Below are 26460 nucleotides of genomic sequence, written 5' to 3'. Positions count from 1 at the left end.
CCATATAGATTAAGTAATTAACCCCAGGACACAGCATAATGGCAGAGCTAGAACTAGAACCCTGCTCTCTGGAATTTAGGCAGCTTAAGTTAGCGTATCTGTTTTTAGCTCAATATTTTTTTTTTAATACTACATTATGATTTAAGGTTAACTCAGTTGAAAATAACCCTTCTAAATAATATTTGTTGAAATTGGGAAAATAGTGACTGATCACTGGAGTTGAATACCTATTCAACACAACTTCAGAGTATAAAAGTGTGACTTTAAAAGTGAATATTCACAAATTCTTAAGATTAATCATATAAACCACAGTGATTTCCATACTAGATTAAATCTACTATGCATTTGATCCTACTGCAGTGTCTTGTCATTGTTAAAGAACTTGTCACAAGCCATAAAATATGAGTAGCATTTCTGTTAGGCATTTATGTCTCCATCATTGAGAAAATTGGTTTATTTCTTATATATGAAACATCTTGATGGATTGTTAAATCTAGTGTGAGTTACTGCCTCTTTTATCTCAACTTTATTTATTTGTTTATTTAATATTTAATATTTTATTGAGTAATGTTGGTTTACATCTGTGCTTGTATTTTGGAAGTATAGGATTTCCCTCCCTTCAGCTGTTATTACTCCAGTGAGCCTGCCATCAAGGTACCCATAGTTCATCACCGCCAACAAAGAATGTATTTAGAAAATGCCACAATAGGATCCCATGCCATGGGTCCCCCTCCCCCAACCTTTTATTTTCTTTCATTTTTTGGAGTGAGCTTGTTTTACATGTTGATTTTTATCATCAAACTCCATATATATATATGAGAGACCACCCAAGTTAACCTTTTTTTTTATTTGCTATAATACTTTTTTTTTTAACTTCACTGTAGTTTATAACCCAGATCAATAGCTTACAAAATTTCATCATTGTTCATTTTTAAACAATATTTGCTTCCCCCAACCCCTCAGGTATAGTCCCCATAGAATTTCCTTCACCAGTGCACCCGTGCACATCACCTCAGCTTCCTGTGCTCCTCCCTCCCTCCCTCTGATCCCTCTCCTGCCCCCTCCCCTGCAGTATGTCTCTGATTTATAATTGCCCGTTTTTGCTTTGTTGTGTTTTGTACTGTTATTAAGTTTTTACACTGATGTCTTCCTTGGTTCCCCTATAATCCTGCTATAAGTGAAACCATCCGATGTTTTTCTTTTTCCTTCTGGCTTATTTCACTGAGCATAATTCCTTCTAGCTCCATCCACGTTGCTGCGAATGGCATGAGTTTATCTTTTTTGATTGCTGAATAATATTCCGTTGTGTATATATGCCACATGTTCTTGATCCAGTCATCTATTTCTGGGCATTTGGGTTGTTTCCAGGTTTTACCTATTGTAAATAGTGCTGCAATAAACATAGGTGTACAGGTGTTCTTTTGAATCAGTGTTTTTGTGTCTTTTGGGTAGATCCCTAGGAGTGGTCAACTTTATTTTATTCAACTTTTAAAAGGACACTTATTTCTAGAGTGTATGTGTATTAAATAATGAACATGTTTCTGAGAAGTCTAAGTTAAACTTTGTATTTCTTAAACTATTTTTTCATTTTATTTTATTTTTTTCTTCATTTCTAACCTTTAAAATATGCTTGATCTTTAGAAATGAAAAATAAATGATGAGTTACTGGTCTAATAGAGAAAATTATTATCTTCTGTATTGACTGGGCAAAAAATTTAAGTTGTATCTTTGTTTTTATAGTTAATTTTACATGTTCAAATGTTATTTTACTTTTTGTACTAGGTCAAGCATGCATTTAGCAGTTATGCACTTAAAAGGGTGGGTGATATTTGAGTGTTATCCATAGGTTTTTTTTGAAGCTTTTGCCAATTATATTTGTTTTTGCATAATATTTTAATAATTGGCATCAAAATAAGTTTATATACATTCAAAGAGGAATGGCAAGGAAAGTTGCAGATTCTCATTGATATTTGGCAAAATTGTTTTTCCTTGAACTTTGGTTCAGAAAATCAAGGCAATCCACATTCGTGTGTGCGTGTGTGTGTGTGTGTGTAAATGAAGGGGAAGTGAAATATTAGTTGTATTTGGGGAAACAGACATTGAAATAGTCTTATCTAAAGATATACTTGTAAGCAAGATTTTTAAAATCCAAATGAGTGACTGGATTTACACTTTTTTCACTTCCATCTCATACTGATGCTATTCCTTGCCCTTCCATGGCAGTAAAAGTTGCCTTGATCTATATACAAGTTACTGTTGTGTGCATGTGAACAGAGGCATGCTCTGTCAAAGAGAATTAACCTTTCCAAACTATTATTAGATTTATTTATCCTTTCATATATAATAATAATAATCTATTTACTAGTCAAAAAGAGAAGCTAGTGGGTCTTTTTTCTATTGTTGTAGTTTTAATATGTGAAATTTTTTTCTTACCTTTAACCTTATAATTGAGCTGTCTACAGCATGATTTTTTTTCCCTGACAGAATTTATTGGGACTGGCTTAGTTTATTCTTAATTATGCATCTGGATATTTTATAGAATTAGTATTCTATTTCAATATTAGGTGGTTCATTATTAAATATAAGACAAGATTTTTCAATAGGTACTGCTAGCAGTAAATTTTATATTATAGAGGTTAACAAGATATTTTGCTCTGAATTGATTTTCTAAATTATTTTCAAGTTAGGTCATGATTGTAAGGCAAATGTAGTGCTTTTTTATTTAATTTCAAGCTTAAAATATATGGCAAGGTACAGATACAGAAGTAATGTATTCAGGGTTTACACACATATGTAGAACGGCTGATATATAGGCTCATGATCATGAATGTTGTACTCGCTCTTCAAGATTATGGGAAAACTTATTTAATACCACACTGTACTTTTCATTACTTTACTCACAAATAAATTTACCTGAAAGTCTAGGTGTTGGTTAAGGAACATCTTAAGAGTAAGAAGAAAGGCATGTTTATTCAGGAATCATTGGTAAGATCTGTAAAAGTATGTGGTTTTTTTATGTGTCACACAGAATATAACATTTGCTTTAACTGAGTAGCTTATAATGTTATTCAGGAAGCATATTGAAAGTTCTTCACACTTCTCTTATTCTTTCCCTTTTTCATTCTTTCTACTTCTTGATCTTTTGGTTTTAAAAATCTTCCTCCTTATTTTGTAGACACTGCTCTCCTGTTCACTACTTCTTCTCTGTCTTTACGTCTCATCACTGGGCCTCTCTCAGTGTCTGTTTTCCCAATCTTCATCCCAAATTCCAGCTGTATATCTACAACCAGTTGGTCAGGTAACTGCACCTTTTCCAGTGCACTCTTTGATAGAGCATGCTCTGTTCTTTTTGTTTGCTTTTTTTTTTTCTTTCTTTCTTTTTTCCTAACAGCCTCGAGGCCTCTTGTCCAATGTCCCACTGATTTACTTTTTTGTTTCCAAATTAATTTGACATGTTGATTGTTAAAGAAGTGAGTGACAAGAGTTCTTGTTGTACTTATTATTATAAGTGTTCATTGAATGCTTGAATGCATTTTTGTTGATTAGCTACCATTACAGTTCTAATGCAAGTTATATGAGCAGCCCACCTTTTATTTAGGTATGCCATCTACTTTGAGGAGAGATAATAATAGCTTTTAAATATTCAAATAACTTTTCCAATATATATAATTTTTCCTAAACATTTGGAACTAAAATATATTGGGCTATTTAGATTTATAAACTGCAATAAATTGAGAAATTGGAAGCATTTGGTGCATCCTTTTATTCAAGTAAATAAATGGTTGTGTTTATAAGCATCAGGCATCTGACTGTGGTGCTCAGTATTATCTCCATACTTTATGACCTGACATTGCATCTCTTAGGTAATGGGAACCAAATTTATTTTGCCTGAAGCGAAAGCAGACTGAACTTTTCAGGAAATAAAGTCAAAAAGAGACTTGAATATGTTTTTTGCTTGCTTGCTTGTTTGGGGATTTTGGGATTTGTTTTTTGTTGTTGTTTTGGTCTATGTTGTTTGGAGTTTGTGTGTTTTCTGGTCTGATTCTTACTATAAATTCCTTATTCTGTTTAAAAAATGCATAAACTGAGTGCTGTCAGTCATGATTGTTTAGATATTCTAAAGATTTTTGTTTCTGAATTTACCATTATTTTTCCTTTGTTAATCTTAGAAATAAAACGAATTATTGCATTTTTCTCTAACTTTTTTCAGCGAGAACTAGTGTAAAAGTCCTTTTTTTTTGACACATCTGTTGCTAAGGTAATGAGTGATATAGCTCTCAGTGATTTTTGTCTATAGGCTATTTTTTCAATATCCTTCATGGTATAATCATAGGTTTCTGACAAAGCGAGAACAAAAATTAATGCAACGGCGACAACATGCAGAGGAGTTACTGGAGTGGAAACGACGTTTAGATGCAGAGGAAGCAGAAATTCGTCAAATGGAAAAACAAGCTTTGGCTGCCTGGGATAAAGAATTAATAAAATCTAAAACTCCTAAGAAAGAACCGGAGAAACAGAGAACAGAACAAAAAGGTACTAAGTACTGTGTTTAGATTATAAGCTTAAGTCTAACATCTGAAAGATTTACTTGATCATTTTTTTTAAAATGTGATGATTAAGGGTGAAGATGATAAAGCTACAAATGCTACAGAAATTTAAAAGATGAGAGAATATTGTGATGAACTTTATGCTAATATACTTGAAATTTAGAAGAAATAAGAAAATTCTGTAAGCTGAAAAAAGTTCATTCCATGACCAAGTGCGGTTTAGCACATATTAAAAATTGATGATGCAGGAATTACTAAAACAGATTAAAGGAGAAAAATTAGATGACATTTTAGTGCATTTAGAAAAGGCATTTGATAAAATCCAAAATGCATTTGTAATAAAACAAGTCTCAGATCAAAGTATCAGTCAAAAAAACCTTTATCTTATACAGGATATCTGCTTGCAAAAACAAAAATCAAACCTACTACAAATACCATACTTAATGGTTAAACATAGAAAGCTTTCCTTTTGAATTTAGAAATAAGGCAAAGATGCTTATTTTCATATGAGTGAAAAGAAGTAAAACTTGCATTACCATATAGATAATAAGGCTATGCACATAGAAAATCCAATGTTTACTTATCAGTTACTAGCATTGATAAGCAAATCTAGCAGAGTTGCTGGTTATAAAAATCCATAAATAAAATTGACTGTATGTATTTAGACCAGCAGAAATTGGTTAGAAAAATCTATTTTTTTTTAAGAAGCTGTCATTTATAATGGAAATTTTAAAACTGAAGTACCTAGGAATAAATTTTGTATTTTAATTGATATTTAAATAGCCATATGTGACTGGTAGCTACCTTATTGGACAATGCATGCAGCTTATACAAGATCTATAAAGTTTTGGTATTTCAGTCCTTTTTTTTGTCACATTACATAGGATATATTTAAAAAGAAAGGCTGAAGATTGACTAATACTGTCCATATTTTTAAAAAGTGTCCAAGACTCCTATTGACATAGAACTCTGTCTTCAGAAGTCAGGTACTCAATGATGTATGACCTCACATCTTTTAGAATGACTGTTATCAAAAAAAAAAAAAGGCAAAAAGTGTTTGTGAGAACTTGGAGAAATGGGAACTTGTGTATTTGCTGATGGCAATGTAAAATATTTGGAACAGCTTTGGAAATATGGCGATTCCTCAAAAAATTAAAAATAGAATTACCATATGATCAAGCAGTGTTACTTCTGGTTACATATCCAAAAGAAATGAACGTGGGGTTGCAAAGAAATATTTGTACGCCAATATTTATAAGAACATTATTCACAATAGCCATGAAATCAGTGCAGTCCTAGTGTCCCTCAGCAGATGAACAGATGAGTGAAACATCATACATACATTCAGTACAATATTTTTCAGTCTTAGAGAGGAAGGTAATTGTAATACATGCTACAACATGGATAAACCTTGAAGACATAACAAATGAAATAAAGAGTCTCTAAAGGGCAAATACTATATCATTCCACTCATATGAGGTATTTTAAATAGTTAAACTCATAGAGACTGAAAGTAGAATGGTATTGCTAGGGGAAGTTATTATTTAGAGTACAGAGAGAGTTTCAGTTTGGGAAGATGAAAAAGTTCTAGAGATGGATGGTGTTGACCATACACCGTGTGAATATACTTAATGCCGGTGAACTATACACTTAAAATTGATTTATGATGATAAATTTTATATTATGTGTATTTTGCCATAATTTAAAAAAATTATAAGAGAGAAATACAGGAAAACTTATTGAAACACACATACACATCATACACATACACATCATAACTGCCATTGCTTACCTTTGAGATACGGAATTGGTCAGATGAAAGTGGTTCTCTTTCAGGAGTTACTTGTACAGGTCACTTCCACTTTCTCTTTAATATGAAACTATATTGTTAGAACTTTTAAAATAAGTATGTTACTGTTATTAAACAAAAATTTTTAGAAATCTGTGTAAAGGAAAATCAGAAATATAGAAGATTCTTCTGTACCCTACTACCTGAAAATTAAGTTTTATCTAAACCATTTTAAATCTTATCCACGCTCTCTCTTCAAATAATGATTTACCCTTGAGGATTTTGAGAATTTTTTTCCTTTATTCATTCAGTTGTTCCAACTATACTGCATATACCGTATAAATATATACCCTTTTAAATTTTTAACTGAAATGCTTTTAAATATCAGGTCATCCATGTTTATTAATATAAAACATTCTTTGGAAGTATAGCTATTTCTTATTTATATTAAATAAGTTTATTTTACAGATTTCAGGACCAAAATTTTAAGTGATTTTTAGAATTGAGTGTATCAACTGTTAGTGATACCCAATGATGTTAATAACCAAAATATGAAAGCAGTGTACATTCTTACGATTATGTAAGTAGAATGTCAAGAATATTCTATTCAGTTTTAAGCATGTTTTCTTAGAAAGAGCAGAGAATACAATACACAGGAAATTCCCAAGTCTAGACAATACTACAAAATTCTGAAAGTGATTAAATAAAATTCATACCTTATCTCCATCAATTCATGTAGTTCTGATTTATTTTTATTGTTTTGTAGCATTCCATAATATAAATACACCAGCTTATTCATTTTACTGTGAATAGACATTTACATTTCTTCCCGTTATTGTCTATTATAACAGTACGGCTAATGACCATATGTGTTTTAGTGCTTTATATATGCAAGAGTTTTTTAACATGTATAAGAGGATTGGAATCGGTACGTCATGGAATGGTACATGTTTTCATCTTTGCCAAGTGCTATCTAGTCATTTTCCAGAATGATTGGACCAATTTCCATTCCTACTTGAATATATGAGTTCTAATTGCTCTTTGTTTTCACACTTAAGTGATTTTACAATCACTATCATTACTATAGATTGTTATAGATAGCTTCCTAGTTTGCATCAGCCAAAATTCTTGATTACACTAACAGATTTTATATAATGTAATCAGTTAAGTGATGTGATTTAAAAATCTAAACACAACTAGTGAAAGTATACTAAAAACTAATGTAAAATGTAACAGTTGAACATTTTTCTTGACCAAAATTGTGCTTTTGTCCATGTTTTTACCTTTTATTTATAGAAATAGTGAGTGAAGAGGAATCTCCCTTACCTTCCTACTCTCATCTACACAGTGAAAGTTCTATTCCAGAAGAGTTGGGCAGCCCTGCTGTTGAATACATACCATCTGAGTCCATAGTTCAGGAACAGCAGGGGAGTCCAGATCATAGTTTACTTACTGAAGAAATGGTTTTTTCACAAGAACTAGAATCTTCTACCTCTCCTAGTAAACAAGTAAGTTAATGTATAAGTTTTATATTAAAGCTTTTGGGAAAGAAAAAGCCTGTCTAGAAAATATTAAACAGGAAACAGGTAAGTTAATGTATAAGTTTTATATTAAAGCTTTAGGGAAAAAAAAAAACCTGTCTAGACAATATTAACACTTATATTCTTGCTTTTAATTACAGTATTGACTGTCACCCATACCTGTAAAATATATATTTGAATAGAAATAAAACTATTCATTGACTCCTAGGATTTATAAATACATACATTTTTATTATCGTGGCAGTCAAAATCATATACAACGAAGCCTATTGTGAGGAGATAGGATCATCTGAAGTCTTTAATGAAGATAATATATGGACACAATACAAATTCTTAATGAAGTCTGTGTTTTCTCATATAATAGAAACTGTAAGACTTTAAACCATACTGTTTTCTCTTTTCTGTAATTTAGTTAATAACTGCTGTATAACTCATAATCACAATGAAAGTAATAGTTTCATCTTTTTAAGGCAGATCTGAAATGGTTATTAATTCTAAATTAGAGTAGTGGTCACTATTAAAAAACAGAGGTTTTCCACATGTCCTTAATTCTAAACTTCATTAAAAAAGCTATCTTGTTCACAAAAATCTACAAAGAGCTGATGAGACTCAACAAAAACAAAGAAAATAATCCAGTCAAAAAATGGGCAGAAGAACGAAAAAGAAACTTCTCTGGGGACTACATCAAATTAAAGAGCTTCTACACAGCAAAAGAGACAATAACAAAAACAAAAAGAAACCCCACCGACTGGGAGAAAATTTTTGCACACAACACTAATTTTAAAGGACTGATCACAAAAATCTACAAAGAGCTGATGGGACTCAACAAAAACAAAGTAAATAATCCAGTCAAAAAATGGGCAGAAGAGCTAAAAAGAAATCTCTCTGAAGAGGAAGTGCAAATGGCCAACAGGCATATGAAAAAATGTTCAACATCACTTGTAATCAGGGAAATGCAAATCAAAACTGCAATGAGATACCATCTTACACCAGTGAGAATGGCACATATTAAAAAAACTAGCAACAACAAATGTTGGCGAGGGTGTGGAGAAAAAGGAACTCTCCTGCACTGTTGGTGGGAGTGCAAACTGGTCCAACCACTATGGAGAGCTGTGTGGAGATTTCTTGACCTACTAAACATAGAGCTTCCATATGATCCAGCAATTCCACTCCTAGGTATTTACCCAAAGGACACAGAAACATCAATTCCAAAGAGCACCTGCACCCCTATGTTTATAGCAGCACTATTTACAATAGCTAAGCTTTGGAAACAACCCAAATGCCCCAAAATAGATGACTGGATCAAGAAGATGTGGTACATATACACCATGGAATATTACTCAGCATTCAAAAAAGATAAACACATGCAATTTTCAGCAACATGGATGGAGCTGGAAGGGATCATGCTCAGCGAAATAAGCCAGAAAGAAAAAGAAAAATACTGGATGGTCTCACTCATAGCAGGAATCTAGAAAACTTAAATAAGGGACCAGGAAAAAGAATAACTATGAGAAAGAAAAAAATCAAAATCAACAAACAACTATAAACCAGAGACACTCTATGGGGGGGTGGGGGGAAGGAGGGATTGGGGTCAAAATAAGGGGGTTGTAATTGTATGGGGAATATAAAAATAAAATTTAAATAAAAAAAAAGAAAAGGGAGACTATAAGATAAAAACAAGACAAAGAGGTGCAACACCTGGACCAGTGATGATTCTATGGCATGAATTGAAGACTATGATTAACAGACTATCAATCCATTTCTGTGGACTTGAACTGCAACTCAAAAAATCAAAAAGATTGCACATTATCACATCATGGACAATAACAGCTATTGTCTGCCTAGGTGTATTTTGTGTCTGAAGCAGAGTTCGGTCTTGAGTAGCAAAGTTTAAGACACATTGGCGAGGTTGACTGTGTTCTAGAAGAACAGACAGGACAGTGTAAGAGCCACGAGTCCTGTGAAGGATGGCTGAGGAAAGTCTTTGACACAATAGACTTTTAGGAGAAGGAGACCATGGGAATTACTCAGCTCATTTTCCCATCACTCCATTCAAAGTAATGAAGACGTGAATTCTGGGGGAGGGGGGCAGTGGTCAGAGGCTTGGTCCACAGTCAAAGTTCACATTGAGGTTACAGTCACATTCAGATACTTGAAAAATTGTCATACGGAAGAGGAATCATCCAGAGATATTCTCTGAATACCTTCTCGTTAGGAGAAGAACCAAGATAAAAATAGGCAAGTTTCGGGAAGAGGGATTTTAATGTACACTGATTTTCCAATTTGACCTCTCTAAAGGGGAAACAGATATCTGTGGGAGGGAGGTGTAGGGAAGGCTTGGCAAATAGTTAACCAAGGTGTGAGGTTTCTGGGAGGAGGTGATAAATCCCATCTGCTCTTCTTCTGAGTTGGGAATCAATTTTGAGATACACAGAAGTAAAATAGATGGTGAAAAAAAGTCAGTTTTTTTTACTGATGAAACTGATGGGCAAATGCGGTATTAGGTGACCAACACCCAGAACAGTGCTTGGCCCATAAGTTCCCCTCAGTGCTACTGAGTACATTCGTGCTACTGTTATCATTTAATACTGTTGATGAGGTCTAAGGGGGAAAAGAGAATGGGGAGAAGGAGGAAGTCACGCGAGCTCAATCCCGTCTCTCCACAGGAGCACAGCTGCCCTTGGAGCAAATGTGAGCCCACAGCGCGCTGCTTCCTGCAGATAGGCCACCCCCGGAAAGACAGCTCAGCAGGCTGTGCTGAGTTCACTCTGTTCATTTTCTCAAACTCACAAGCCAGTTTCTATACTCCTCACCTCTGAGGTGGTGTGAGTGAGGGCCAGGAATGGCTGGGAATGTCTCTGGAACTGAAGTGTCTCCCCCTGAAAGAGATGCCTACCTTGGGTCTAGGATTGGGTTAAGAGATCGCTAAGATCCCTGCCACTTGTTTAAGTGTTTGAAGCTATGTATATTAAAATACATTCTGTTGTCACCTAAAAAAAAAAAAAAAAAAAACTTAAAAAGTTTTTAACTAAAAAAGTTAAAAAGTTAACTGTTATTCTTTTTTTACTTGATTTATAAAGTGTAGAGAGATTAGCATAACAGTGTTAAATATTAAGTAAACACAAACACTGTTAAAATCTCTTTATGTTTAAAAAAAAAAAGGAATTTACCTAATTGCAGGATGGAATATCCTTTGTATTGTGAATGTGAAGAATGTGTTGCTTTTCTCCTATTGAAAAAACTTTCAGGTTTAAAGATTCAGAGGAAAGGCATTCAACCTTAAGTAAGAGCCTATTCTACCTTAAGTTGCAAAATACTGCAATGTCTTATGTACATATTTGACAACAGAGTTTTATTTTTTTTCAGAGTTTCAATATTATAAAAAGCTTCTAATTATCATGTCAGTGATTTCTTATTTGTTATAAGATAATAGGTTTATTGTATAGATAATTTACTTGCAACATTATTCTTGCATTCCAGGAATTTATAGCCAAAGTATGCCTTTTGATATAATCTAATTAGTATATTATTTCCTGTGAACTGATTAGATTAATTGTTGAGGTTCAGTATAGCTGCCATCTAATTGTATACTAAGATTTAGGTTTTTTCCTCACAAGAAAATATGTCAAGGAAGTAAAAACTAGTGTCTCTTAAGGTGATTTTTATAATAAAAAATTAATATGTATGCTTACCTACCAAGTGCCAGATAGCATGCTAAATGCCCTATGTGGATTATACTCACTACAATCATATTAAGATACTGTTTTAAGCCCTACTCTGATGCTTAACAGAGTAGGAAACTTGCCTGAAGTCACAGGGATAGGAGGTGATGATAACTATTAATCAGATCAGTCTTACTTATACTTGGTGGTCAGGGTAGAAGTTATGTCCTTTGTAGCAATATTTTGTGGGCAGTCATCTTAAACTCTATTTTTCTTCCCTTCTTCCATGAAAGTAGTTCTTATTTACTACTTTAAAAAAATTTTTTTTTCACTGCTGCTATAATTGATATGCAACACTATGTATGTTTAAGGTTTATTGCATAATTACTTGATATGCATATAACTAAACAATTACCACAGTAAGATTAGTATCACCTCTATAGTTACAAAAAGTATTACTTTCCTTGTGATAGAACTTTTAGGATTTACTTTATAATTTTTAGTACCTTGCAGCAGTGTAAACTATAGTCATCCTGTTTTACACTGTATCCTCAGTGCTTATTTATCTTACAACTGGAAGTTTGTATCCTTTGACCACCTTCACCCAGTTTCCCCAGTCCCTAACCCTAGTAACACAAATTTGATCTTTTCCTCTATTTTCGAATTTGGAGGCTTTTCTAAATACCACTTGTAAATGAGTATTTGTCTTTCTCTATTTGATTAATTTCACTTAGCGTAATGTCCTCAAGGTCTATCAATGTTGTTAAAATGGCAGCATTTCCTTCCTTTTTAGTAGCTGAATAGAATTCCTCTGTGTGTGTGTGTGTGTGCGCGCGCGCGCGCATGCATGCATCCATCTACACACACATTTTCTTTATCTTTTATCAGTTGATGGAGAGCTACCATACAATCCAGCATTTATACTTTTAGGTATATATCTGTAAAAATAAAATCACGATGTGGAAGAGACATAGCAAATGTCCATATTTAACACTTTTAAAATTAAAAGGACAAAGAGTTATTATCATTTATGCAATAACTAATTTATTATAAACATCTTTAAAAGCATATATTTTAACAACTTTTTTTCTGTGCCTTTAAAAAATATTGATGTCTTTGTATAATTTGTAAACTTTTCCCCCTTTTTTATGTCATAAAGTTGACTTTAACAAGCTAGTATCTCAAATTTTAAATAGAATTTTGCTACTGTATTACAAAACAGTTCCCATTTGGTTTTCTGTTTGGACAGTCACCTCCCAAAAGCTGCACACCTGTGTCAAAGCAGGAGTCTAGCAAAGGAAGTCATAGGAGTGGAGGACAATGTCGTCTACCTATCAAATCCCACCAGCACTGTCACAGTTGGTCAGATGAGTCATTATCTATGACACAGTCAGGTGAGACTAATAATGAGGTGTTTGTTTTCTTTGTATTGTATTTGAATTTTCTGTCATAAAACTTTGTCTAATCATACTAGAATACTGTTATCCTTTGCTGCATTTGTCGAAATTTTTTTTCTTGACAGGTTAGTTGCATAATTACCGAATTTTTATTGATAATTAATCATATCCCTAATTGCTCAATGTATGACATACTATTATTCTTGTGTGTTAATCCCCATTATCAGTCAGTCATTTATTCACCAGACATTGTTGAATTTTTTTCTATGTGTCAGTGTCTTGCTTAGATATTCTATAGCACTCTGCTTCAACTTGTTATATAAGAAGCACATAAATTGCAATCAGATTTTATCCAGCAGGTCTCTCCTACTAGAGTACAAACTCCTGGAAAGGAGGAACTGTTTTGTTAACAATTGTAGCACCAGGACCTAGCAGGTACTTTGCATTGCACATAGTATATATATTTTTGAAATATATCTTAAATGAATTAATAAGGACTTGGGCCTCCCCAAGTAGTGCAGGTGGTTGAGCACAGCGCTGTGAAGAAGCTGTCTGCAGCCTCTGCAGTGCTAGTTCGATCCCTGCTGGCCAGCGAGGGTCCCACATGGCGCAGCAGACCTCTCCTTTCGAGCCCACTGCTCCCCTCAGCAGTGTATTTCGTCAGTCTACCTGTTCTGTTTCCTGCTCTTGTCTCTGGTGAATCCTCTCACCCTCCTGCGAATCTGGCCTGTGCCCCAGTTCTTATATAAATAAATAAATAAATCTTTTAAAAAATGAATTAATAAGGACTATGTGGAGAGGTAAGAGGTAGTAGAGCAGTCTCAAAAGAAGAAAAATGAAGTACTTACTGCAGATTGATAATGGGAACTCTTGTCTATTTTCCTATATCCTCTACTCTTCTATAAATCCTGTGGTAGGTATATTGATTATGAAAGAATGCACAGCCTGTGCACTAAAGGACCTAAGAAATTAATTGATTTGGGGAGTCATATCTAGGTAGACAATGCTTGGTGTATGTGGGATTCTAAGAAAGTTTTTTTTTTAATATTTATTTATGCATACAAGAGCTGGGGTACAGGCCAGAGGTGGGGGGGTGAGAGGATTCACCAGAGACAGAGTGGGGAACAGGCAGATGGACCCAGGTACACTGCTGAGGGGAGCAGCGGGCAAGGCACAAGAGGTCTGCGCCATGTGGGTTGCTCCCTGGCCGGCTGGGAATCAAACTCGTGTTGCAGAGGCTGCAGAAAGCTTTATAGGAAGATTGATACCATAGTGAGTGTATGCCTTTTGAGCTCATGTCTGGTTTCTTTTGAAAGTACATATTTAGTAAAGTAGAAGTAAAAAATACCCATTTTTGGGTTTGATCCTGTTCTATACCCCTATACTTCATTTTTTATGTTTCGGGCAAAAATAAGTCATGGAATTTTCCCATATCCATATTACACATTCTCGTTACTATTTCAATAACTGCATAATATTTCAAAGAATAGATATTCTATAATTTATATAACTAATTCCCTAGTGATGGCCATTTAGACTATTTAAATGGAGTGTTTCATTGCTGCTTTTTATTAATAGAATTAATGTCATCCTTAAGTTAAAATTAAGAATCTGTATCTTTTTCAGAAACTACATCTGACCAGAGTGACATCGAAGGTAGGATAAGAGCCTTGAAGGATGAGCTGAGGAAAAGAAAATCAGTTGTGGACCAGTTGAAGAAGGAACAGAAAAAGAGACAGAAGGAAAGACTAAAAGCCCAAGAAGCTAGTCTGATCAAACAGTTAGAGGTTAGACAAAGGAGGAAAGGGATTTAACAGCAAAGCTAATGTTTATGTGAAGTGTAAAATGTTTTTAATGTTATAATAAAATAATGGATTAGGATTTTTCAATATTAGTTTGGTGCCACATTTTATCCTAACTCAAAAAAATCAGAGGCTATCTAAACAAACATTTGCTTAAAACATTAAATATTAAGTTGAAATATTAAGTATTATAATATCAAATATTAAAGGAAAATATTTACTTTAAATAAATAAAATTACATTAAGATTTGTTAAAAACAAGATTTGTTTTTCTAAATAAGAGGGATTATGCCAATGGAATGTTGATATCCTTGTTCTTTTAAGCAAAGAATCATTAGATAAATACTTCTGGCTATTGGAATTGTTACCACTTTAAAGCCTTTTTTTTTTGGTAGGGTGATGTTTCATGCCACACAACTTAGTCATATGCTCTTTGGACTATTTATTATAGCTTCTAATTGATAACTCTAAATGTGACTCTTCCTTTTGATATATCTTCTCCCTATCTATCTAATCACCAAGTCCTATCAATTCCTTTTAATGAATAATAAAGCTCCTTACTTGTCTCTTTCCATTCCTGCTGTCACCAGGCTATTTGGCACCGTCATGCTTCTAGTATGTGCATGGTCTCCTAAATATTCCTACCCCTGATTACTTCCCTTTTTCTTATATACATTCTGCCAGGTGTTTTTAAAATGCTACATTCATTGTTGAATCAGTCTAAATCCAACTAAATCCAACTATTCATCACAAGAATCCCTTCTCATGGCTTTATAAAAGAATGATCATGTAGCTTCTACCCAAACACTTCCAAAAATAGGCAACTTCAAATTTTCAAGGAAGTGGGTTTCATTTACACTGTAGGTACTGTATGTATTAGAAAGCTCTTTGCTATGTTAGACACAATTTCTGTCCTGTTAATTGTCCTTTATTGTGGTAACACCAAGCACACACTCTTCTGGTTTATTAATTTAATCATCAAATACTCAAGTGTCTTTGTGCCAGGAATTCAGCCCATTGCTCTATACAGACGTCATTTTATCTTCAAAGCAATGAGGTTGGGATGTTACTATCCCTTTTTTATACATGAGAAACCGAGCTTCAGTGAGATTAATGATATCTAGGTATATGTGGCTCCTATGTGGTAAAACTAGGATTTTAATTTAGCTCTAATTCTAAATTCTGTGTCCTCATTATTATTCAACACTCTTTTCTACATAAAAAGTAAGACTGCTAACAAATCTGGAGAGTCATCTTACACAGGTATATAAAAGAGATAAGAATAGGGATTATAATTTACACAGATGTTTGGAAGAACATGGTTAAGATATTGAGAAGTTTGTGTTGGAAAGTAGTATGAAGCAAAATAAAATAAAAAAAATTTTTTTTTAAATAAAAGAATGTTCAGGACCTTAAGAATCAAACTAACATGATTATTAGCCTTCCTTCTCTAGGTCAGTGATTTTTAGCCTGATTGCACATTAGAATTAGCCAAGTAGCTTTTTGGAAAATGCAAATATCTATGCTCACTCCCAGAGACTTGGATATAATTGCTCTGTAGTAAGGACCAGGTTTTAAAAGCACTACTATAGGTGATGAGGAGCCATTGAAAACTAAATGAAATACTATTTGATTGAATTGCATTATTCAGAAATGTTCATTAATGAATATTTCAGCCAGCAAAATTTCTGAAGAAGTGTCATTAGGATCTCATTGCTTATTTTGTCAAATGGTTTAAATAAAGGCAAAAGAAAACTCAGTATTTAGGTTTTTAAATTAGAGTATGTGATGAAGAAATATATAATACATAGTGGTTAATATGAAAAACCTTTTGGATTTTATTTGATCACAGATTTAATATCTGAACTATATTCCTTTTATAGTTTTCAGATTTGAGAAGTCATCGTCCTCATATGACTAGCTAGGTAGACCATCCAGCTATATAGTAGTACATGTTAATATCAGAAGTTACTTTCTGAAAACATTCAGAGTTCAGCAGAAAGTGAAAGTGCATGTTGAGAGTTGTGAGAGTTTTAGCTCCAGTTATAGTGATCTGCAACAATGGACAAGCAGCCATCCATTCTATAATATTTATTGGCAGTCTACTTTGGACCAGACACTGAGTATGTCTGGACATACAGTGTTGAATAAAACAGGTGTAACCTCAAATAGTGGGAGAGAGATTCAAAACTTGGAATTTTAGCCCAAAGAAACTAAGGAGAGGTATAATAGATGGACGATTTCCCTTAGATTTCATATGCATTACATTTGTGGACTAGTGAAATTTTGTTTACAGAATGACTAATAACTAGGAAACTTTTTTTTTTTTTGCAATTCTGAAGTATTTTACTCTCAACCACTTCCTCTCTTCATGACTTATATTCCTATGTGCTTACCCCGTAAGAATTTTACTGCCATTAAAACTCAGTGAGATGGCTAAACTTCTTAAAAATACCTTGAAAGTATTAGGACATCCTTTAAAGAACAATGTAATCAGCTAAAGTTTTTAAATGTGATACGGTATGGATTGTTGTTTTATAAATATTAAAATTCTGTAAAGTTAAAATTGAGATTTTATCATTTCCTAATTGATATTAGGATTATAATTATTTGCCTCATATGTAGAACACTTAGAATTATAATTATATACTTTTCTTAGACTATTTTGAGGAAGATATACATATCATTACAGAGTTCTGAAGAATGATACTAGGACAAAGATTTTTGTATTACATCTTTTTAACTGGTTGATTATTTTGCCATAAAGATAATACTATTTTATAATTTAAAAGTTTTTTAAAATTCTGCATAGTGACTCCTATGATTTTTCTAAACTTAGTCATATGACGAATTCATTAAGAAAACTGAAGCCGAACTTAACCGAGATTTGGAAGCATCACCAACAGCCAAGCCTCAAATTAAAACGTTCTCCTCAGCTTCTGAAAAGCCCAAGATCAAGCCCCTTCCACTACACAGGTAGAAATATTTTGTAAGCTACCTATAGTCTACCTTGCTTGAGAAAAAAATAAGAAAAGGTCTTTGATAGAAGCTATCTGTTATGTTATTAAATTATGAAAAGAAAAATGTTGGTTGATATTTTTAGTTTCACTAAAGTAAAATTACACAAATCAAATTTATAATAAGGTACAAATTCAATAATGTATTTTGAATCTTGAAATCTGGTGCTTGCAGTGAAAATAGTATTCTCTAGTATTGTTCTTAGTAGCACCATAAGTTGGCAGTGTTTCAAAGTCCAAAAGTTATTGGTAGTGTTTCAAAGTCCAAAACAATTTGTAACCTTTGACTCAGTAATTCCACTCGTGGAAATCTAATTTGAGAAAATATAGGCCACGAAAAACCTCTATTTGCATGAATACATTTTTTTATAATATTCTTTAGTATTAATGAAACTTAGGAAGCAATAATTCTGTTTAAAAAATGGGTGAATAACCCAGTAAATTATGAGTCTTTTCAGGGACAGAATATTATGTAGCTGGTAAATGCAGATATAGAGCGTATATTTAAAATGTTAGTTTATTATATTCTAACCAAATTTTGAATAATGAGCTAGAGTTTGAGAGCTCAGGGGTACTGAGAAATGAGGCATTTCAGAGAAAAGGGCCTTCATGAATGGCCAGAAGTAACAAAGAGCTTGGCATATCATAGAAACTAAACGTAATAGAATGTTGCTGGAGTTAGAAGAAAAATGGGAAAAATAACCCAATTGTGAAAACCTTATACTGCTCCTTCTTAGTAGCATCTGTTTTACTTTTTAGAAGATGTGAGCCTCTGGAGGTTTTTATGAAAAAAGCTGGATTTTTTTTTTATTTGTTACAGAAGTAATATATAATATAGACTCATAATGATTAATTTTATTACCCAAGTTTGAATCCTGCCTCCAATGAGCTCTTTAACTTTGAGCAAGTTGCTTAACCTCTCTGTGCTTCAATTTTTTGCTAAGAATTTATGTCCCTATAAAAGAGGGATAATAATACCTGGCTAATAAACTGTTAGCATACTTAACTTAGAACAGGGCCTATCATACAATAAACAGTTACTATTACTATTATTAAAATATTGAGGGAAATAAATATAAAGAGTTTAAATCATGTCATACTTAAGTATCCCAAAATAGCAAATGTCAGTAACTATTTATATTTCCTTCTCATATTTTTCATGCTTAGTTTGTGTGTATTTTTGTTACACATACATTTTTTCATTGTACACTATAAATTTTATTTTAATCCTAGATAGCATTCTATTAAATAGTTTTATAGTTTCATTAATGAAGATATTGAAGGATTTTAGCCAGAAAAATGACACATCAGATTTGTGTTTGGAGAGCTCTTTCGGACCACAGTATGAAACTTAGAAATGAGTAAGCTTAGGAGCAGGGACAAGAGTAGTCTAAGCTAGGTCTCAAATAAGGAGTGGTAATAAGAATAGAGAATAGGCGATTGACTTTAGGAATACTTAAGGAGACCTTATCTCAGTGCTAGATAAGGAAGCAGGGCAAATGAAGGATGATTACAGGCTTGTTGTAAGTGGTTGTGTCATGGTTCCATTAACCTAAATGGAAAATCAGTTGTTCTTTTTTGGGAGCTTATGATTTTGGGTAATTTTGAAGTTCTTTATAGATCATCTAAGTGGAATTACCCAAGACAGAGGTCAGTGTTAGATATATAGTTATGATAAGTACATAGATGGTGGTTGAAGCCATAAATACAGCTGTGTCACCAAATAAGGTATGCATTCAGAGAGAATAAGAGGGGCCAACTACAAAAAAATAAATTAGCAGCATTTAAGTGCATTGTGAAGAGATTGAAGCTAGAGTTTGACTTTTTTAAAGAGCATTGTGAAGCGGTAAAAGCCAGCATTTGTCTTAGCAAATGAAGAGAAAGTAAGAAAATGAAGATAGTGGATATATGTAGCTTTCCCTGTTAACTTAATAAGTGAGGACAGTAGCTTGGGGTGGAGTACAGAATTAAAGGGGAGCGTTATTTTGAGGCTAAATACAAATTTATAATCTGAGTTGGAAAATATCTAGATTGAAGGGCTATAGCGAGATTATAGGAAAGAGAATGGATAATTGAGGAATACCATCAGTAAGGCTGGTGAAATATATGGGATTTGGTGCAGAAAAGGTTTAAATAGTTTGCATTGAACAAGTGTGAGAAACATACCTTTTACTTGCTGTGGTAGGAGGAAGGATGGTTGGAATTGATATGAATATAAATAAATAGTTAGAAATGTTGAAGGTAATTTGTGCCTGATGACCTGTTTTTCTTATGAAAAGAGGCAAAATCATTTACTAAGAACAATAAAGGCTACTGACTAGATGAAAATGGCAAAGATTACAATACATACCTCTTATGCAGTAGAAGAAAGTAATTGTCAAAGAATTGGCTGGTTTTTGTTACCACTTATTTTGGTATCCGTAGAAAGTTTATTTCTGTTAATTAATTTTCCTACTTCAGATCTGAAACGGCAAAAAATTGGAAATCACTAACAGAATCAGAACGTTCTAGAGGATCCCTAGAGTCTATTGCTGAACATGTTGGTATGTACCTAGAAAAAGTAATTATGCTGTATCCATATAATCTGAGGGTTTATACAGTGCCTACAAAATTCTGTCTTTACAACTTTTTGATTAAAAAATGAATTCCCCCACCTAGGAAACAAATCTTATTTTAATCAGAGAATTTTTGTTTTATTTTTTATTGAAATAATGTTACATTATAGCACAGTATACGTTTCAGGTGTACGTCCTTGAAAATCAGTGTGTATATACTACATTAAGTTTACCACTAAAAGTCTATTTCCATCCTTCACCATACAGTTGTTCCCATTTACCTGATTGATCCACTTCCCTTCTGGTCTTACTAATTGGTCTTACAGTCTAAAAGTTTATATTTGTTTTATTTAGTTTATTAATCCTGTTTTCTCTATGTGCATATGAATGAAATCATATGGCATTTATTTTTTTCCAACTTAATTCATTAAGCCTAATAACTTCTAGGTCCATCCATGTTGTTGCAAATGGCAGGATTTTATCTTTTTTTTTTTTTAATAGTTCAGTAGTATTCCATTTTGTATATAGATCACATCATCCTTACCCATTTTTCTATTGATGGGCACATAGGTTGTTTCCAGCTCTTTGCTTTTGTAACTAAAGCTGCAATAAACATTGGGGTGTATGTCTCTTAAAATTTGCATTTTATATTTTCCAAGTGAATACCTAGGTGTGGGGTATGGGATTTCTATTTTTAATTTTTTTAATATTTCCATACTGCTTTCCATAATGGTTAAATCAATTTACATTTCTGCTAACAGTGAACAAGTGTTCCCTTTGCTACAAATCCTCTTCAACCCTTTTTGTTTCTTGTCTTTTGGGTAATAACCATGCACAATGAACATATTAAAGATAATAATAGATTATTTAATATTTTAAGGTACTTTTATATTTTAAAGTGATTTATTGATCATGTATAAGTTATATGAATCAGCTTATTGTCCCAAATTTATGAAAGAAACTGAGGTATATAGATACTCATCTAGAATGACTAAATATGACATTAGCATCTCTAAATTCTCTGTTAATCGGTTTTTGTATTTGGTTATGTATATTTTAATCCTCTACTGTTTCTCGAGGTGAGTGGTTATCTACACTTTTTATAGTTAAATCCGAAACAGATAAGAATTATTGAAAATAAAGTATAATTCATGAAAAAAGTGTACCTAGCAACAATGACAAAAATAGAGATTTCAATTAAAAACTTTGAATTCTTGGTTTATTAGCCTATTAAATCATACTTATTTTCTTATTTTGCAATTTTAGTCTTAGAAGTACTATATTTGCACACATAGTTGATCTTTTTTTTTACCCTTAGGAGCCTAGTTGAAGTCCCCAGGAGAATTCATTCTTTTAGATATATATATATGTAGATGCAGATTTTTTAAATTTATATATTTTTATATCATTGTTCGTTTTTGTGCAATGTTTGATTTTACCTTTCAGGTTTTATCCCCACCCAATAAATTACCACCACCAATATATCCATGAACCATCACCGTAGTCTCTTGTGCTCTTCCCTCCTGTTTTGATCCCTCCTCTTCCCCCTCCCCTGCTGAATGGCTCTGATTTATAGTTTGCCTGCTAGTTTTGTCATTTTGTTTTTTTTTTTTCCTGAACCCTGGTATGGTTTCCTTATGTCCCTCCTTTAAGTGAAACCATCCAGTATTTTTCTTTTTTCTTCTGACTTATTTCACTGAGCATAATCCCTTCCAGCTCCATCTGTGTTGCTTTGAATGGCATAAGTTTATGTTGATGCAGCTTTGTCCTTCCTTCATTGGTTTTCTATCTGAAGAACAGTATGGCATACAATTCTGTTTTGGCAGATTTGAGGATAATCATACAAAACAGTGTCTCCATATACTTAGATCTGTTTTTATTCACTTTGTAAGTTAAGGTGACACTTAAGAAATTATTCCAAACTTTAAATTTTCACATATTTAAAATGTTCTGTTTATTGTTAGTATAGTATATTCTCTTAAAGGAAAAACTACTTTATGTGATAACCAAAACAACTCATTTTACCAGAGTTTTTCCTTACTAAGATTTGATTTTTATTTAAACTTTGGTTTCAGAAATTTAAAGATTGTGATTAAATAATTTTTATGTAATTTTTTTTTTTTCCTTTAAGATGCTGCATTGGCAGGTTCTGAGAGATCAATATCAGAAAGATCTTTGTCTGCGTATACAAAGAGAGTGGATGAATTGGACAGTCAGACAGAAGAGCATTTTCAGACTTCATCTCCAATTCTTAGACCAAGGAAAACCAGAGCAGAATCTGGAGATTATCTAGAAAATGTGCCTTCATTACCTCTTCTCAAAGAATATAGTGTCCCAAATAGAATTCTGGATATGTCAGATGCCAAGGTTGAAGAATCCAGTCAAAAATCAGAACTACAAGAAGTAGGATATACAAAATTGGAAAAGAGTGTGATTGAAGATGCCTATTCTAAACAATCTAGAAAGTCTGATGTCTTACTGAAACTGGATCTGGAGCAGGGAGATTCATCCGAAATTTTTTCAAAAAGTCTTTCTTTAGATTCTGTAAATGTTCAGAAAGACTTAGTTAGGTTAGCTATTGAAACTCTTCATAAAAATGAGTTGAAAGATAGACAGTCAAATCAAGACATGGATCATAGTCCAAACGTCAAATCAGAAAAAGACATTCATGAACAAAAGAACATAAAGGAAAGGGACTCTCTTCTGTCAGATCATCTTTTTCCTCCTAAAGATATATCATACTCTGAAGATTTTGAAGTGTCTTCTCTCAAGAAAGAAATTTCAGCTGAATTGTACAAAGATGACTTTGACATGTCATCTTTGTTGTCACTAAGGAAAGACTCTCAGTCTTGCAGAGATAAGTCACAGGGAACAAGGAGCTTTAGAAGTAGAGCCACTAGCTTTGGTAGTGATGATGAAATCAGTGAGTGCCTCAGTGAGAAAAGCTTTTCTGTTCATAACAGTGTTCACTCTGAAAGGCTACTAGAACTCAAGTCCCCTACTGAGCTGATGAAAAGTAAGGAGCGTAGTGACGTAGAGCATGAACAGGGAATTATTGAATCATCCTCCCTGACTTCAGTTTCTATTGCAGATGAGTTGCTTGGTTTCCACATTGGTGATAGGGTATTAATTGGCAATGTTCAACCAGGAACTCTTCGATTCAAAGGTGTGACTAGTTTTGCTAAAGGATTTTGGGCTGGAGTGGAGTTGGATAAACCTGAAGGGAATAACAATGGAACATATGATGGCATTGTATACTTTGTGTGCAAAGAGAAGCATGGCATTTTTGCTCCTCCTCAAAAAATATCTCACATTCCAGAAAACTTTGATGACTATGTAGACATAAATGAAGACGAAGACTCTTATTCAGATGAGCGATATCAATACTTTAATCAAGAACAAAAAGATGAAGAAGGACCCAAATTTGATAAAGAAAAGAATGCAATTGAATATTTTCATGAGAAATCTCCACCTAGTATGCATAATAGAGAAACCTCAGTTGATAGAAGCCTTAAAATAGAAGCTGACAATATACAGGACATTTCTGGCATACTTGAAGCCCATGTTCACCAGCAGTCTTCAGTGGATTCACTGATTTCTTCAAAGGAAAACAAAAACCTTGTTTCTGGTGCCACAGAAAAAGTTTCCATTGCTTTAGAAGATGATACTTTAGATAATACGTTTTCTGAAGAATTGAAGCAGCAACAGCAATTTACAGAAAAGGAAGAGAACCTATATCCCGAAGTTTCAGTAAAACTTTCTACCCCACTTCTGGACCTTTTAACCAGAGAAAAGAACCAACTGGAAGCCCAACTGTGTGAGGAAAAGAAGTCAAAGCAACAAATGGAAACTGTCACCTTACTAACAGACAATTTACTAAAAGCCTTTGTAAAGGATACAGTCAATCAACTACAACAAATCAAGAAATCTAGGAATGAAAAAATCTGGCTTAGCAATCATGAGCTTCTTGATGATGATAAAGAGAAAGTGCCATCCCAAGACCTGTCCCAAAATATAGAGGAACAGTCACCAAGTGTTCTAGATTGCTTCTTAAGGTCTGAATTGGAAGACGAGAAAGAAGAGATGTCCTCACCAGACATGTGTCCCAGACCTGTAAGTATTTTGTCTAGAAAGCATGTCAATTAACTTTATCTTGGTAGTACATTTTGATTCTGTAACTCCTGATAGGTTTTTTCTTTTCTTGAGATATTAGATAAAGAGCACTGTTGTTTGTAAAGCCCTTGTTGCTATTTTGTCTGAAGTGTAATTGTCCTCTATTATGTCATGAGTAGTCACTGTTGGGTTGTCACAAACACTGGCAGGCTTATGCTGGTTTGGCAATCACTGCATACTGACCACAGATAACATTCTCTTGCCCCAAAGAAATTTATCCCATGGAGCTTCCCAGTGGTTCTCAATCCAGTTCTTTTTTGCCTGTGAAATTATTTGCCCACATACTTATTTAGTAATAGTTGCCCTGCATAGATTACCAGTAGTGATGTTGATTCTGGTAAAACGGAAATATGTCTGCTGTGACATATATTCAGACCATCAACTTGTTTAGGTTGCCCATGGATAATTGAGCAAAAGTAATGATTTTGAGTAACTTGAACCAGATAATCACCAAAGGTGAGAAATTTCATATCCCATGTCCTTATTCCAGGGACAAGCCAGTCTTTCAGAAACAGAATAATGGTGATACAAAAAGGAAAAAAAAACTAATCAATAAACATTTTATAAAAATTAAATTATAAAACTTATATAAGCAGAATTATGGAAACAGGATAGTTTTTAGTTTTTTTTCTTAAATTGTTCTTTAGTAGTCACCTTATTGTTTTTGTTTTGCTAGTTTATAGAAATCGTAAATACACAAATAATGTGTTTACTTTCTTTTTAAAAAATAACTTGTTAAGTGATCAGAGGTCGTTGATGGTGCTCTATTTGAATGGTTCTATTTCTGTAGGAGAGTCCAGTATTTGGTGCCAGTGGGCAAGAAGAGCTTGCTAAGAGACTTGCAGAACTTGAAATTAGCCGGGAGTTCCTGAGTGCACTAGGAGATGATCAAGACTGGTTTGATGAAGACTTTGGTTTGAGCTCTTCCCACAAGATCCAAAAAAATAAGGCAGAAGAAACAATTGTTCCTCTCATGGCAGAACCTAAAAGAGTTCCCCAAAAGCCATGTGAAACATTATTGGCAGTTCCGCATACTGCAGAAGAAGTAGAAATACTTGTACATAATGCAGCAGAAGAACTTTGGAAATGGAAAGAATTAGGTCATGATGTTCATAGCATCAGTATCCCTACAAAACTAGTTGGCTGTGCCAGTAAAGGTCTAGATATAGAAAGCACTAGTAAGAGGGTTTACAAACAGGTATGTAACATGGAAGGATAGTTCTAATTTTTAAACTTCTCTCTGTTGTCTAAAATTTGGATTCTTAGCCACTTTATTTTATTTCATTTTTCCTCCATCAAGGCGGTTTTTGATTTAACAAAAGAGATTTTTGAGGAAATATTTGCTGAGGATCCCAACTTGAATCAACCTGTCTGGATGAAGCCATGTAGAATCAACTCTAGTTATTTCCGACGTGTGAAAGATCCGAACAATCTTGATGAAATAAAGGTACTGCAGAGTATATAGAGTACCTCATTTTTTGACTTGCTATTCATTTACACAGATCTATAAATACCATAAAAGCACTTATTCTTCAGTATTATTTGCCTTCCAGTTATTTCCTATATTATGCAATTTATAATATTTAAGAAAAAATTAGGAAATAAATAAATTATTGCCATTGATAGGGATTTTAAGTGAGCTTTTGGTAATTTAGATAGATATAATATTCTAGAAGTACACCTGAAAGCCTGTCGTATAGAAATCAAACATGCCAGCGAGACACATAAATGTTACCTTTCCATCTTTGATTTGGAGTTTTCAAATTGGCAAGGTGGTTTTGAAATATATTGGATGATAATGTGATGTATAAAAAATTTATTAACTAAGAAGATTAAGTGCCCTGAAGCTACAAGAATTCCCAACAAACCAACTTTAAAATCACATCGGTGAGAATTTATCTGTCTAGTCATAGGTTTCTTTATTTCAGAAAAGGTTATATTTCTAGTGCAGTGCCTCTCAGATTTCATTGTGTGTGA

At 33.3% G+C, this 26460-nt stretch overlaps 1 protein-coding gene across 3 annotated transcripts in view; it reads left to right on the top strand.

Annotated features, from left to right (window-relative positions):
- Positions 1–26460, top strand: part of CEP350 (centrosomal protein 350) — a 121558-nt gene that overhangs the window by 83361 nt on the left and 11737 nt on the right. For all 3 annotated transcript variants that reach the window (XM_037506353.2, XM_037506351.2, XM_037506352.2), the window contains exons 28-36: positions 4334–4533; positions 7633–7844; positions 12789–12933; positions 14563–14723; positions 17578–17714; positions 20216–20298; positions 22442–24423; positions 25274–25681; positions 25784–25930. In XM_037506353.2, coding sequence (XP_037362250.1) covers positions 4334–4533; positions 7633–7844; positions 12789–12933; positions 14563–14723; positions 17578–17714; positions 20216–20298; positions 22442–24423; positions 25274–25681; positions 25784–25930 — 3475 coding nt within the window. The remainder of the gene's footprint in view (positions 1–4333; positions 4534–7632; positions 7845–12788; positions 12934–14562; positions 14724–17577; positions 17715–20215; positions 20299–22441; positions 24424–25273; positions 25682–25783; positions 25931–26460) is intronic.

This window comes from Talpa occidentalis, unplaced genomic scaffold (genome assembly GCF_014898055.3).
Source record: "Talpa occidentalis isolate TD23 unplaced genomic scaffold, MPIMG_talOcc4v2.1 talOcc4.12, whole genome shotgun sequence".
Lineage (NCBI taxonomy): Eukaryota > Metazoa > Chordata > Mammalia > Eulipotyphla > Talpidae > Talpa > Talpa occidentalis.
This window is presented reverse-complemented; position numbering and strand designations above follow the sequence as displayed.